Source organism: Kluyveromyces lactis (genome assembly GCF_000002515.2).
Source record: "Kluyveromyces lactis strain NRRL Y-1140 chromosome B complete sequence".
Taxonomy (NCBI): domain Eukaryota; kingdom Fungi; phylum Ascomycota; class Saccharomycetes; order Saccharomycetales; family Saccharomycetaceae; genus Kluyveromyces; species Kluyveromyces lactis.
In genome coordinates this window covers 964,886-979,959 of record NC_006038.1, presented here as the reverse complement: position 1 = coordinate 979,959, position 15,074 = coordinate 964,886, and the positions used below count along the sequence as shown (strand labels likewise).

Below are 15,074 nucleotides of genomic sequence, written 5' to 3'. Positions count from 1 at the left end.
GGCAGGTGTGTTGCTAGCGGTTAGCGATATACGTGTTGATAGTTGCAAGTATGAGGACGGCGCATCTGCAGCGCATTATCAGGGAAGATACAATTTTCTGTCGATTATTCCTTCGACTTAGTCAAGCAAAGAGGATTGATGCGTCGTTAGCCATCGATAAGCTTCTGGCTGATATATCCAGGTTTGGTGATGTCTTGTATGAGAAGCCGAATGAGAAGTTCATAAAACCAACTGCACTCCCGTTGAAGCTTGATTTGGCTATATGTTCTCCGGACAAAGTCAAACTTGCTAAGCTCATTACAAATATTCGTGGTTACGTGGTCGATCCGGAAACAGGACCTGATTATTCAAAATTAACCACCCCTATATCTTCAGAGGAGAAACCAGATTTGAAGAAAACGCTAGATATCTTATATTCAAATACTGGAAGAAGATATCCCAACCAATTGTTGAGTATACCCAATGAGCCATTTGTATTTTTGAATAATCCGGTAAAGTACTACCGAACGTTATCTGGCAAAGTTAAAGACATCCACAGGCGCGACTTATTCAAGTGGTTATTTTTGGAGGATACAGAGAGATTTAAAACTCCTGAAGGCAATTTTACGGGGGAACTTTCCTATAGTAAAAGGTTTATTGAATTTCCATCGAATAAACCTACAATTCAAATTATCCCATGTTTATTCCAAAATCTTACGGAGCTACCAAACGAAATGAATCATTGGCTTAGATTACCTGATAAAGAGTTCAAGGAGTCTACAAAAAGTAGGATATCAACCCTTTTCCATGGATTTTCAGGCCTATAAATCAAAGTGTCATGTCTTGACATAATGCACGGTAAGTAAGTTCTTTCTCTTAGAATAAAGTACACAAGTTTATAAACATTTGTCAGCAAGACAAAATTATTGAGGAAACTGCTCTCTTTTCATGCATTTGAATTGTTCGAGATTAATAACATTTCTTGAATCAGAAATGTGGTGATGATGTTCACTTATTTAGCTTTGTGTGAACTTCGTCGACAAGTTTCTGATCCTTTTCTATAACATCATTTAAGAAACATAAACCACGTTGTTGATTACTTAAAATTTCGGCTATCTTGTTCACCCGGTCTTCTAGTTCCTCGTCTTGATTATTTTTCTTACCGTTCGAGTTGCCGCCGTTTTCGCTAATCACAACAAGAGTGCTATCGAGTTGCTCGCTTATATTTTTGGCTCTTTCTTTCAATACAGAGAGTCTTGCCCAAAGTTCGTTGTTTTTCCCTAGACCTGCTGGATCATTGCTCTCTTGTAATAGTTTATTAAACTTGTTCATCATCTCCTCTTCGTGTAGGCTCAATGGTAAATTCTTGCTTTTCAATATGGCTAGCTGAGAAGCCAATTTGAGAATTCTATTTTCAATGACGGTGTTACGGGAAACAGCTTTTGCTATCCTTGACTGAGTATCTAAATCATGCTTAGTGTTAACTTGATTTAGCTTTTCCAAAATTTGGCCCAAAAGAACTCTAGCCTGTGCAACATGCTGCTTTTGTAATTGATTACGATCATTGAGATCCTGAAAACCTAGTAGTCTAATTGGAATAGTATTATTACCAGGTTTACTCATGAGCGCTTGATCCCAATCATCCTGCGAGATTGATAATGGTTTATTATACAACATAGCTTCAGTTTCCGTACATTTATTGTAAACAAACGTCTTAAGTTTTGATCTTTGCTCACTTGGCACCCATGATTCCTTACACTTTAGAATTTGTTCTTGGATTTGTTGCGGATAATTAGATATTTGTTGCTGTTGCTGTTGTTGCTGAATTTGTAGCTGTTGTTGTGGTTGCTGAACCGACGGCAACTGTTGCTGGGGCTGTACTTGTTGTTGTGTGTTAGACCATGCAAATGACGGTTGCATTGTAGTAGATGGCGTTGAACCAAACAAGGATGCCCCCCCTGGTTGTTGACCTTGCTGGCCCTGTTGTTGCTGTTGCTGCTGTGATTGTGTTTGATTTTGGCCAAAGAGAGATGTAGTAGCTGGCGCAACAGGCTTGGATCCAAATAGTCCTCCAGTAGTGCCGCTATTAGAAGTGTTATTGCCAAAAAGTCCGCCTGTGGATTGGCCCCCAGTTCTGTTTCCACCGAAAAGACCTCCAGAAGTAGCGCTGGTATTTGTATTTCCGGAATTACCAAACAGTCCACCCGAACTTCCTGTGTTCGCATTATTATTACCAAACAATCCACCTCCAGTGGGATTTCCTTGGATACCAGTGGTGGACTGCTGTGTGTTATTAAACAATCCACCTGCCGGTTTGGACCCAAACAAACCTCCACTGGTTGGGGCAGTATTATTCTGCTGTATTCCTGTAGAGTTTGCATTGCCGAACAACCCAGTATTGGTATTATTCTGCTGATTGGATTGGCCGAACAACCCGCCTGTTCCTCCCGCGGCAGAGTTCGTGTTGCCAAACAAACCCCCAGTAGAAGGTTTCTGCTGTTGCTGTGTACTTCCGAACAGACCTCCTCCAGTGTTTGATGTATTACCTATCGAGTTGTTATTCTGTCCGAACAAGCTACCAGCACCACCAGGCTGCTGCTGTGGCTGTTGTTGTTGTTGTTGACCGCCAAACTGGAACCCTGTGTTTCCAGCAGCAGGTTTGTTACCAAATAAACCGCCGCCATTGTTCATTGAACTATTTCCCGAATTCACTGCACCAAACATGGCTAATTGATGACAGAAAATTGAACCTTATCGATATTCACAGTGTTCTGTTAGTACGCTGGCCCTGCTATATTGTCAGTTCGTTCTTATAGATTTAATGTTAGTTGTGATGTTTGTTGATGCTTTTGTTGTGAAGAACTGAAAAATTCAAGATCGTTCATTATGATGAGATGAGGCTCAAAGTCAGAGATGTTATACACATTTACGTAAGGATACTCATAGCGTAGACTCGCTTCCACCTAGGGGGTGGAATCTCACTTTATTTGAATTGGGTTCGCATTTATCATATATTTAAGTTTTTATGGTTTGAGTTTGCTGGTTCTGCTTCTCGAGAACGGGTTTAATTAAAGGCTTTGCGGTCTCGAGAATACTTTTAAAGTCGTTTCTCATTCGAGTAATTAGGGTGGAATCATTGTCTTCCAAATGTCTAAATCTGTAGTCACAACGTATTAGTATAGTAGAGAGCTGCTTTGCCACTGTGAAGGAAAGCTCGTCGTCGATATTCAGCTGCACCATAGACTGTAAGGATGATACAAGTTGCTGGCATATCTTTAGCGATTCTGATAGCTTTGTGATATCGTCCAGTTTACCAAATAGGTTATCAAGCGATTTTAGGTAGGATAATGCTGTTACTGTTTTTTCTCTAGTTTCAGCCACTGAGGAATCACAAAGTTGGAGTAATTGCTTGTTGAACTGTTGTAGATCATTCAAGACTTGTTTTAACTTATTCAACACCTCGTTATTGTCACTAGTATTAAACCTGTCACATATTTCCATGTACTCGGGATAATTGTCATTGATTTCATCCAGTATAGTTTGTTCCATTGATTGCTTCAAGGCAGATACTTCATATGAGAGTTCGTCTAACGATACGTATTGGAAGTTATTCTCAAGTAATAGCTTATCTATATCTAAGCAGCCATTCTTCCGTACAAAATTGGAAACTAACTCTCTGCTTAGTTCTTTAGTTACTGGTAGATCCAAATCATCATTTAGGTCGGTCATCGCTGGGTGAGAGTAGTTTCACACAGTACTTTCCCTCTCTTTTCGCTCTTGTTCCGTTTTTCTGGTAATGATCGTTCGAATATAAGGATCGATTCGTACCTTTAAATATCTTGAACGCTGAATAGAATTGATAGTTAGAAAAATACATGTATATAACAAGGGCAAAGACCGATACATGTGTTTGAATGGGTAGTTTTCGGAACACACTTACTAAACTGATGGTGCAATACAGATGAATAAGGGTGATATGATTACTGCGCATCACGTGACTAATTTTCCTTAAGATAAGTAAATCTATAATCAAGAATGTTTAGATACTTTTGGTCCAATACCTCATCCTTACCTTGTGGCAATTGCATGCACTGCACTGTCACTACTATAACAGTGTCAACTAATACTTGATGGTGCTAGTTCTGTGTTTCATTTCTGTCTTCTTAGCTAACGTGTATTTTTAACAGAAAAAACGCGTCTTGGTGATTTAACAAGTAGAAGATGAGACACAACTTGCTTGAAATCTATAAGATGCACTGAAAAAAGCTCAGTTCTCAGTATATTAGTGAATAGTTTCCTTCAGACATACCCAGAAACATCCAATGGCAATTAAACTAACTGAAAATAGGGTATTTGTTGCTGGTGGGAACACCCAGGCACGGTTGAGTAGTGACAGTTCTCGACTTTTCACTTTAAATAAGAACGCATTGGTGAAAGTTCTTAATTTAACTGATCTTGAGAAGGAACCTGATATCATTGATATTTGTGAAGAACCAAGCGCATTTGTTTTGAGTCAAAATTCAGCTGATGGTTTATATGTTGTTTCCCGCAATGGCGACCTATACTGGTACAATGTACTGGAAAACAAGAACAAGTTATGCTTTAGATCCTCGTTACCATTGCGTGATTTGGCCTTAGTTCATGATGATAAAGTATGTGTTGTAGGTGGGGATGATTTAGAAATGACATTGGTTGCATTAGAAGAGGGAAATTCAAACGTTAAATTAACTTTGGACGAACAACTGGTTAGTTTATCATACAACAAACAAAATAACATTCTAGCAGTATCACTCAGTAACGGTAACGTTGTATTCTACTCTTTAAGTTCTACTACACCCAATAGAATCCACACATTGCATGATCAGCTACCTAAGATATTCTTCAATGATGATCTACCAGCGGACACTGAGAATAATACTGAAAACGCCGATTCAGTCGCTATAGATGGACTTGATCCTATGCTATGCGAAGATAACAGAACATGCACTAGAGTTGCATGGACCAATAAAGGAGACCAATATGCAATTCCAGCAAAAGATAGTGTCATTAAGTTATTTAAATTATCAGATCATGATTTGGTGACCTCGTTCAAGCCAAGTGTGCACGTTAACAACTGGGACGCACTTACAATAGACCAAATTCATTCAAACACAATCGCTGCAGTCGGTAATTCCAACCAAAATTCTCATCTATTTATTTGGAATTTAAGTACTGGTACACAGCTTGTTCACGAAAGCTTTAGGTATAGTATCACTTCTTTGTCTTGGAGAGTAAACGATCAGAGAACCAAACTTAGCTTGGTAGCAGGTACTTGGTCGGGCGATGTTATCACGTTCAATGACATTGTTTCAGTAAATACTACAGTTGCTTATTCAAATACCGGTGGTAAGCTTTTTGTTGGCTCTGATGATGAAAAGTTATTTGACGATAGTGACATAGATGATTTATCTAAACAAACAAGCAACGGTCCTGAGTTCTACGAGCCTTCCAAGAATGATAATAACAGAAGATCGAAATATGAAAACAACGACAAAGCTGATGACAAAGGTGAGGTTAGTGAAGATATAAACTCTGACAACCTTTTCACAGATGCAGAAATGGATCAACATGAACCTAAGCGTACATACAATTTCGAGAATGAAGATGATTTTATTGAGGATGATAATGGCGAGGCCGCACAATATAAGAGACCAAAAACTCATGTTCAATCAATTCCTTCTTTGACAGCTAATCATGTAAATCATCGCAGAATTTACCAACCACCAGCTCAATTCCAATACCGACCATTTTCAACAGGCGCGACACCTTTCGGGAATAGCGATAAAAGATACCTTACTATAAACCAACTAGGTCATGTATGGACAACAAGAAATGAAGGCGGTAGCAATTCTATAACGGTCTCTTTTTTCGATGTTAGTCGATTCCGTGAGTATCATTTCGACGATTTATTCAAATATGACCTTTGTTCACTGACCGATGAAGGTATACTATTGGGCCAGTCGAAGATGGGTCAAATTCAATACAAGCCACATAGTCCCTCTGGAGATTCATGGACTAAAAAGATTCCCTTACTTTCCAAAGAAAGAGTTACTTCAATTGCCTGTACTCCTAAACGTGTAATTGTAGGAACATCTCTCGGATATCTTCGTACTTATAACGATTTTGGGTTACCACTGGCAATAGAAAAAATGTCACCTATTGTTGCTTTGTCTGCTCATGAGTACAAAGTGTTCACCATTCATTACTCACAATATCATGGTATTACTTACTCGATGTTCCAACAACATCCGCAAACTGGCAATAAATACTTCCAAAGAGAATCTCCCTTACCAATAACGTTGCCTCAACAGAATCAGCCGGGAAATGATGATGAAGACATTGAATTTTTAAAATACGATGATATTTTCAATTCATTCAACCCCCTAGGTATCAAATCCTTATTCTTCTCAAGCTTTGGTGATCCGTGTATGTTTGGTCATGATAATGTTTTGTTAATTCTGTCCAAATGGAGAAGTGGTAGTGACGCGAGATGGGTACCCATAGTTGATACCAATTTAGAACTTTGGAAGATGTCAGGGGGTAAGCATCCGAAGAACGTCCACGTTTGGCCATTAGGATTAAACTTCGATACATTTTCGTATTTATTATTGAAGGGGAAGAACGCATGGCCAGATATCCCAATGACCGTTCCTACAGAAATGGAAGTCAGAATCCCAGTTGTATCAAAATCCGAGCTTCAAAAGACACAAGACGATAATCGTAACGACAGCAGCGATGTGGAAGATATTGATAACAGTAATGGTGTCGAAATTCCAATGTACCTAGCAGCAGAAGAGGAATTTCTACGCTCCAAGATACTAAGTGATTTACTAAAAGACACGATGGATAATGAAGGTGAGATATACGGAAATGAAACAGATCTATTACAGCATCTGGTAGCAACACATGATAAGTCCTTACTACGACTTTTAGCTTATGTCTGTTCCGAGCAAGATGTTAACAAGGCCGTTTCAATCGTCAACGAACTGAAGCAAGATAAGGCCCTATCTGCTGCAAGAAAAATTGCAGAAAGAGCTGAACTACTTCCACTAGTAAGAAAAATCAACACGATTATTGAGGCCAAATTTGAGGCCGATTTCAATAATATATGATAATCCCCTGTTCTTCTTATCTGGACTAGAATAAGTATTGTCAGTTTAAATAATAATTGATTTTCCGATCCGTGCATTGACGTTCATTTTCTGCCGTAATGTAAATTAAACTAAGTAATTCTAGCAATACCAATGAAATCAGGCATATAGGTCGTTGAATCGAGTAAAGTCTTCCAAACTATTATTTAATTCTGTTGCAAGTTCATGCATTCTTCAATTTTTGTCACTTTTCAAGTGGTGTCGTTTCTTTTACAAATTGGCGATACTGAAAAAAAAATTGTACATCTGAACCAACATCATTGAAACAGGCGATGAGCTGCAACTAAACCAGACGAGACAGCAACCAGAGGGCCACCAAGTACACCATGGCTAGATCTAGTACAAGCAATGTCTCAAAAAAACGTAATAGGGATTCTGTCGAAGAGGTAGATGAGGAAATCACGGATATTTCTTCTGATGAAGGTGATGTCCAAGATGAATCCAATGATGGCGATGAGGTAGCAGAATACTTGGAATCTGAAGACGAGTTTGAAGGCGAAAACCCTGCTGATAAGAGAAGAAGATTGGCTAAACAATATTTAGAGAATTTAAAGGCTGAAGCTGAAGATATTGGCGATTCTCTGGCGACCGCAAGCACTGAACAGGACCGTCAAACACAATTAGAGGATTACAATAACTTTGATGCTCGTGACTTGGACAGAGATATCATTGCTTCCAGATTGAAACAAGATGTTGCAGAGCAACAAGGGCGTATCTATAGATGGATTTCAAATAAGCTTTTGATAGGTGAATCCAGAACAACGTTTACAAGAGTAGGCGAAAATAATCTAACATGTATTTCGTGTTATCAACCCTCAGTTAACAAGTTTTCTCATAAAGATGTTCAAAATAAGAGCAAGGACAAAATATTTGCTTACACTGTTAGCAAGGACATGCAATTAACAAAATATGATGTTACTGATTTCAAAGCTAGACCAAAAAAAGTGAAATATGTTAAAGGTGGTAGAAAATACATACCGGAAGGTAAATTTGAGTACGAGAATGTGACAGAAGGTCATTACGATGAAATCTTAACGGTGGCAGCTTCTCCTGATGGTAAATACGTAGTTAGTGGTGGTCGTGACCGTAAACTGATAGTATGGAGTACCGAATCTTTAGCCCCTGTGAAAATTATTCCAACCAAAGATCGTAGAGGTGAGGTTTTAGGATTAGCATTCAAGAAGAATTCGGATCAATTATTCGCAGCATGTGCCGATTACAAAATCAGAACGTATGCTATTAACCAGTTTTCTCAACTGGAAATATTATACGGTCATCAGGATTTGGTTATTGATATCTCTGCCCTAAATATGGAGCGTTGTGTGACAGTGGGGTCCAGGGATCGTACCGCTATGTTGTGGAAAATAGCTGACGAATCCAGATTGACATTCAGAGGTGGTGATGATCCTGAAAGACTGAGGAAAAAATGGTTGAAGAACCAACAATTGTCCGCAGAAGGCGGAGAAGATATGCATGAACAGACCCCACCTCACTTTTATGGCGAGGGAAGTATCGATTGTATTAGCATGGTAGATGATTCACATTTCGTTACTGGCTCTGATAACGGAAATATATCATTATGGTCTTTATCCAAAAAGAAACCTCTTTTCACCGTTAGAACTGCTCATGGTGTTGTACCATTAGTTGAGGATAAAAAAATCTCTGGGGAAGTGAGCGATGAATTACGCAATGCACAATTACAAGGTGGATCCATTGCCCAACCATTTTGGATAACATCATTATACGCCGTTCCATATTCTGATATTTTCATTTCAGGATCCTGGAATGGAACCCTGAAGGTATGGAAAATCAATGAGAACTTAAGAGCATTTGAACTATTAGGAGACTTACCTAACTGTAAAGGTGTGGTAACCAAAATTCAAGCCGTAGAATCCGGCAGAACCGGTAGAGAAACCTTCAGAATTCTAGCAAGTGTCAGTAAAGAACATAGATTAGGAAGATGGATTAGCAAGGTACCAGGTGCAAGAAATGGTATCTTTTCTGCTGTGATAGAACAAACCGGATTCTAGTTAATCTTATCAATAGAAAAATCTCCTGTATAGTAAAAAGAAGAATACTTTAATAAAGCCGAAATACATTAGTAATTGTTACAAGGGTATATATTTATATATAGAGAGCTCTAACCGATCAATGATGTAGAGAACTAGGAAAGGATTAATAGAAATCATTGTGACATGATTTTGAGTAGTGTCTTTCATTGTCAGCCATGATAAAATAAGGTGTTAGAGAACGAATTTGAGAACAGATAAGATTTAATTCACATAGCCAGCGACGTAGAGAATTAAATGCGGGAACATCAAAGGAATAGCTCAAAGGATTAAAGGAAAAGATCGGGAAAAGTCAAATGGATTTTTTTATTTTAAGTATTAAGCGTTCCTCATGTTCTTGTAAACAAGCAAGGAACGAAAGAGTAATAAACAACACAAATCGTCTCAAGAGAAAGCAAACAACTCCCAAAGTAAAGGAATCATAGGAAGGCCAAAGCAATACCAGCGGCAGCACCAATCAAAGCGTCGTTAATTCCAACTTGGTAAGCAGCACCAGTAGACTCTGAAGTGCCTGAAGTGGAAGCCCCGGTAGAAGAATCACTTGTCAAGGAAGTCAAAGTTGCAGACACTGTAGTTTTGGATGATTGAGATTGAGATTCAGAAGTAGTTGTGTTAATGGAATGTATAGTAGATGTAGTAGAGTTGGTACTGTTAGAAGAAGCAATAGCTAACAAACCGGTAGCACGAGCTAAAGTATGGGAAGTAATTGCAGTCTTCTTGTTTTCTAACGAAGCAGATAAAACAGACGCAACAGAGGCAGAAGAAACCGATGCAGCTGAAGCTTCAGAAACGGCAGAAGCAACAGAGGCAACAGAGGCAACAGAGGCAACAGAGGCAACAGAGGCAACAGAAGCAGCGGAGGCAGCTGAGACAGATGCAGATGCAACGGAAGCCTCAGATGCAACAGAAGCGGCAGAAGCAGCTGAGGCAGAAGAAGCGGCAGAAGAGGCAGCAGCGGCAGAAGAAACCGATGCCACAGAAGCAACAGAAGCAGCGGATGCTTCAGATTGGATAGAAGCCTCTGAAACAACGGAGGCAGCGAAGGCAGCAGCCGAAACTTGAGAAGCTACAGAAGCAGCAGACTCGGAGGAAATTGAAGACAATTCCTCTGGAGAGAAAGAGGTGGTGTAAAGGGTGATAGTAGAAGTGTAAGTCGTGGTAACTTCACCTTCACCGTCAGCATTGACCAAAGCGGCGGCTGAGATCAAAGTTGGCACAATAACTTTCTTGAATTGCATTTTATTATTTCCAATCAGTGGCTTTAATTATCACAGGTGTTATTCTTCAAGATCTTGAACGATGTCACGACTCTTGATGAATGAATCTTAATTCTTTTTTTAACGAGAGTAAAGGTTTTAATATAATATTGAGGCTACTGCAACTTATTTCAACGGAAATGGAGTTTGGAGTAGTATATTATAGTATTCTTAAATTTGCAAACAAAGCTTTATTATTTTATGGCTTCAACAAAGATAATTTGGGTTTTGTTTTAAAGGAACGACTGGGGGTGAGTTTTGTTGTTGTGTATTTTTTCACAGATTTCTTTCAACTTACAGTTGGATGATAGTTTGTTTGATGATACTTCTGTTATGAGCTTGTAAAGAATACAAATAGAGGCAGATAATGGATAAAAAGATGAAATAGGAGTTGATTAAAAGATAAATGTTGATTGAAACAAGTTGTTGACAGAAGGAAGAAAGTTGGAGGTCAGAGGATAAACAACCAGAAAAATTCGAGAAGAGAAATTTTTCGTTGATGCCGTTCCAGTTGCCCATCAATTCTGATCCAGGTTTTGCAGCTAGATTCGGAATGAATAACAAAATATCAAGCCTTTCCACAGAGAAAAACGTAATGGATATTTCGTAATCCTTCGTCAGAGCTGCGGTTATTTTTAAGCTCAACGGTGATCATCTTAGAAGAATTGTAGTTCGACCGTCATAAGCGGTCCTCCCTAGAAAATACCGCTACGAAGGTCCGAAACAGTTTGTGATTCAATATGCACCTCGCCTAATTAGGAAGGAGCCACGACTGCTCGAGAGAACTTACACGATGTTCACGATTGTTTCTGGGAAGATGGGTTTTGTTTTCAAATTTCTTCTTTTAGCGAACATCTTTCCGATTTGGGTCTAGATGTAAATAAACCACGACAGTTTCTGACATGGAGAATTGGAGAAAAATGAACCTTTTCAGTTTATGTGCGAATGAAGCGAATCAAACGGAAAACCCTTCCATGAGAGTTGAGTATCAGCAACCTCATCACTATCGATGGGTAACTAAACTTTGCAGTTACGGTGTTCCATATCGACGTGAAAGATGATTAGTAGCAAGCAAGACGATCACGTGATCTCACGTGATCCAGTATTAATCTAGCTCAGCTCATTTTCTTCCTCTGGCTGTATACATATATATATATATATAATGAAGAGTGTTATTTGATTCAAAAGTATCAAGATACATTCTAGGTGAGAATACCAAAAAAGTGCTGGGATTGTCTGTTTTTAGAGCTGATATCATATATATTGAACCCTGCACTGTACATAACGCGAAATGATTGTGATTGTTTAAAACGCGTGGCTGGCTCAAGTACACCTTACTGATTTACGACTTCATTCATCTTGCCATAACAAATCCGTCCGTGTCATGCGACTCGAACTCCTTTGTAATAATGTATATGCGTCCAGGCCATCAACTAATCTAGCAAAAAGCTCTTTTAGTACCTCTTACCGCATTGGTGTTACCTCAACGGTAAGAGGATCTCTGAATATCGGAGAACAAATATAAAATCTTAATTATGTGTGTACATGACGACCAGGAATATTTTTTCCAGATAAATTAACAATGAGTAACATGAAGATTAAATATGATGATGAATAAATGATTTTGAAAAATTAAGTTAATATGTAAAGGGAATTTATTTGGTGAACGAATCTAGTTTGATAGATTAATTACCCAAACGGCCATCTAGCTGAAGTGAATATTGAAATAAAAACAATAATATGCTATTGAAAACTGGTTTTATGCATTTTTTTCTTCTTTTAATAAGACCCAGTTATCGGGTAGAGGAACAATCTATGCTATGTTGATCTTATATTGGTGTTTGAGGACCAGTGATTTTTTCGTTTCCTGAATCGGTGTCATTAGGTACACCCCATGAATAATAATCTCTTCTCACTTCGACATAATCGTATGCGAATTCTCCGATTTGGTCCTCATCCATACCTCTATCTTCTGCCTCTTCGTCAGCTCTGAGTTGCAGGCCTGGAATCTTATTTAGCACGAAGCAAATGATGGCAGTAACCACAGCAGCGTAACCGGTAACTGCCGCGATATAAGCGATTTGCATGTACATTTGCTTCCAATTGTGAGAGAGCCATCCACCACCATGTTCAGTGGCACCATCTGAACCGATGATCCAGTCTGCAGCAAAAAATGCATTAAATATTAGCCCAACAACTCCTGCGATACCGTGCTCTGCCAAGATATCCATCGCATCGTCCACTTTTAGCACGTATTTTATCTTGGTGGAAAAGTTACATACTACACCAGCTGTGATCCCCTGGATAACTGATGCATAGAGTGTGATACAACCTGCACTTGGTGTGGCTGCAACGAGACCACAAATGATACCAGAGCAAAGACCCACAGTAGACCATTTCTTCTCTAGTCTATAATCCAATAGACACCAGGTCATACCACCAAATGCGGCACTTAGATTTGTGTTCAAGAGCGCAAACACGGATTTCATATTTGGATCCAAACTGGTACAACCATTGAAACCGAGCCATCCAAACCACAATAAACTGGTCCCTAAAGTAACCATAGAGACGTTATGAGGTCTGAAATTGATCAATTGGCTTTCATGACGCTTACCCAAGAATGCAGAATAAACGAACCCACCAACCGCACTCAAAATCTCAACAGGACCACCACCGGCCCAGTCTAGCACTCCCCATCTGGCAGCCCATCCATCAGGGCACCAAACCCAAAATGTAACGGGACAGTACACAATGGTTGCGAAACAGAATAGGAAAACCATATGAGGCAAGAGTCTACCTCTTTCTGCAGTGGCACCGGCAATAATACTCAAAGTGACACATAAAAACATACCTTGGAAAGCTGCCCATGCTAATTCCGGGTACGTCGTTGGATCCTCGGGATCCGCATACCCATAAACGTTTCTGAACCCGAACGAGTTCAAATCCCCTATGAATTTGTGATTGATCGCAGTCTTTGAAAAGGCCAAAGAGTAACCCCAGAAATACCATTGGACCATTCCAACCAAAGTAGCCATGATAACTGCCCAAATCAACGAAAGAGCAGATTTCCTTCTTGCTAAACCTGAATATAAGAAACCCAAACCGGGTACCATAATGAATACTAAAGCGCATCCCATGAAGATAAACGCAATTGTTGAACCATCGTAAGTCTCATGCCACACTGAAGTCATGGCTTTGTGCTTGAACGTTTCTTAAAACAATTTCCTAGGAGTTCTAACCTCCCTACAATAATGCAATAAATGAAAAGATAATTTACTACTCGCAGTGGTGAAAGATTGTACCAAATTATACGAACTTACACCAAAGTATTTATATATAATACATGCTTTGGCATAAAACTACGATGCTACGATGGATTGACAGTTTCGATGGAAAATACGCCCCGCTGAATAGTAAAGAAAGAAAAAAAAAAAGCAGACCCAGAATTGGATAGGATCCACATCGACACAAGAAGTAAACCCTCTAATAACCCAGAACTTTCGTTTCAATCCGAATCCAATAAAGGGCTCGAAAACTGAACTAGAATTGGATCCGATTAGCAAATGCTGATTCTCTACTGGACTGAGATTAGAACTTGCTAAGTAAGAAAAACAAATTTTTTTCAGGAAAGGAAAAAAAAGAAACAAAGGACCAACTGATAAGAAATCAAGATAAGGAAAAAAAGCTTCGAAAGAGATACAAAGGTGTTTAGCTAATTTAGTGTCATAAAGGGGATTATTCAGCTATACTAGTCTACAAACAAGGGTTTTTGTGGTTGTAGAAGTATTCAATTTCAACTGCTAGCGGTTGCGGTTGTCGGGATGATACGCCTGTGTTTTCTCGACTATCAGTATCAATATCAATATCAATTACTTGATTAATAGATTATTGATAAATTCATTATTTGATATATATATAATATGAGCACATATACACGTATTTATGTACAGTGCCTGATATGAATTTGGTACGGGTAACATTTTCTGCTCGCTCTTTGTTACTTTATGCTGCTCAGCTTACACATGTGCGCAAAAATGCATGGTCGAATCTGGATCCCTTGGCCAGGTTCCGCGCCGGGTTGTAGGAGGATTCCTGTGTTTTTCCCTCGTGGTGTATGAACCGATGAATCAACACCGTTATCTGGAAAAACCAGGCAATCTTCCACCAATAGCATTGAAGACGAGGCTGTTTTGTATGTGGTGTACACTTCTCTTGAGTGCTCATAGTTACCCGGATTGTGGACTTTTGTTTCTTGTGTCTTTTTCTTGTTCGAATACCTTTCAGTTTTCTCTTATCGGTGGTGCACGGTGTTTAGCATATGGCGCTTCATTTTTCCGTGTTTCTAAGCAGAAGGGCAACATTTGTGGCCGAGGCGTAGAGTGGGCTGTATAGGGAAGTTAAGTAATGCCTATTTCCTCCTACCGTGGGGCAGATTGGTGGGTTTGTCCATATCTGGGTAACGATTACCCGGATAAATGTGTTTCCTTCTTTGATTCACGTGACTGGAATCCAGGTCTTCCCCATTGGAATAATGCATACATACAGATTGGAAGATGTACTCATCTTGCATAAAGGCACAT

General features: G+C 39.2%; 7 protein-coding genes across 7 annotated transcripts; 3 read left to right on the top strand and 4 right to left on the bottom strand.

Moving 5' to 3' along the window:
- Window positions 1-50: 50 nt before the first annotated feature.
- On the top strand, window positions 51-806 carry MSS18 (Mss18p; the record flags this gene model as incomplete). The annotated part of the gene is made up of 1 exon (XM_452026.1): window positions 51-806. One exon carries the CDS (start codon window positions 51-53, stop codon window positions 804-806), a length of 756 nt encoding a protein of 251 aa, XP_452026.1.
- A 181-nt stretch (window positions 807-987) lies between these two features.
- NUP57 (FG-nucleoporin NUP57) lies at window positions 988-2,703 on the bottom strand (the record flags this gene model as incomplete). Its single annotated transcript, XM_452025.1, has 1 exon — window positions 988-2,703. The coding sequence occupies one exon, from the start codon at window positions 2,701-2,703 to the stop codon at window positions 988-990; it is 1,716 nt and encodes a 571-aa protein (XP_452025.1).
- A 291-nt stretch (window positions 2,704-2,994) lies between these two features.
- On the bottom strand, window positions 2,995-3,708 carry COG2 (Golgi transport complex subunit COG2; the record flags this gene model as incomplete). The annotated part of the gene is made up of 1 exon (XM_452024.1): window positions 2,995-3,708. The coding sequence occupies one exon, from the start codon at window positions 3,706-3,708 to the stop codon at window positions 2,995-2,997; it is 714 nt and encodes a 237-aa protein (XP_452024.1).
- A 593-nt stretch (window positions 3,709-4,301) lies between these two features.
- Window positions 4,302-7,130, top strand: CTF4 (chromatin-binding protein CTF4; the record flags this gene model as incomplete). The annotated part of the gene is made up of 1 exon (XM_452023.1): window positions 4,302-7,130. The coding sequence occupies one exon, from the start codon at window positions 4,302-4,304 to the stop codon at window positions 7,128-7,130; it is 2,829 nt and encodes a 942-aa protein (XP_452023.1).
- Window positions 7,131-7,495: 365 nt separating this feature from the next.
- On the top strand, window positions 7,496-9,199 carry RRP9 (ribosomal RNA-processing protein RRP9; the record flags this gene model as incomplete). The annotated part of the gene is made up of 1 exon (XM_452022.1): window positions 7,496-9,199. The coding sequence occupies one exon, from the start codon at window positions 7,496-7,498 to the stop codon at window positions 9,197-9,199; it is 1,704 nt and encodes a 567-aa protein (XP_452022.1).
- Window positions 9,200-9,657: 458 nt separating this feature from the next.
- Window positions 9,658-10,476, bottom strand: KLLA0_B11055g (uncharacterized protein; the record flags this gene model as incomplete). Its single annotated transcript, XM_452021.1, has 1 exon — window positions 9,658-10,476. The coding sequence occupies one exon, from the start codon at window positions 10,474-10,476 to the stop codon at window positions 9,658-9,660; it is 819 nt and encodes a 272-aa protein (XP_452021.1).
- Window positions 10,477-12,323: 1,847 nt separating this feature from the next.
- On the bottom strand, window positions 12,324-13,685 carry MEP3 (ammonium permease MEP3; the record flags this gene model as incomplete). The annotated part of the gene is made up of 1 exon (XM_452020.1): window positions 12,324-13,685. The coding sequence occupies one exon, from the start codon at window positions 13,683-13,685 to the stop codon at window positions 12,324-12,326; it is 1,362 nt and encodes a 453-aa protein (XP_452020.1).
- Window positions 13,686-15,074: the final 1,389 nt, after the last annotated feature.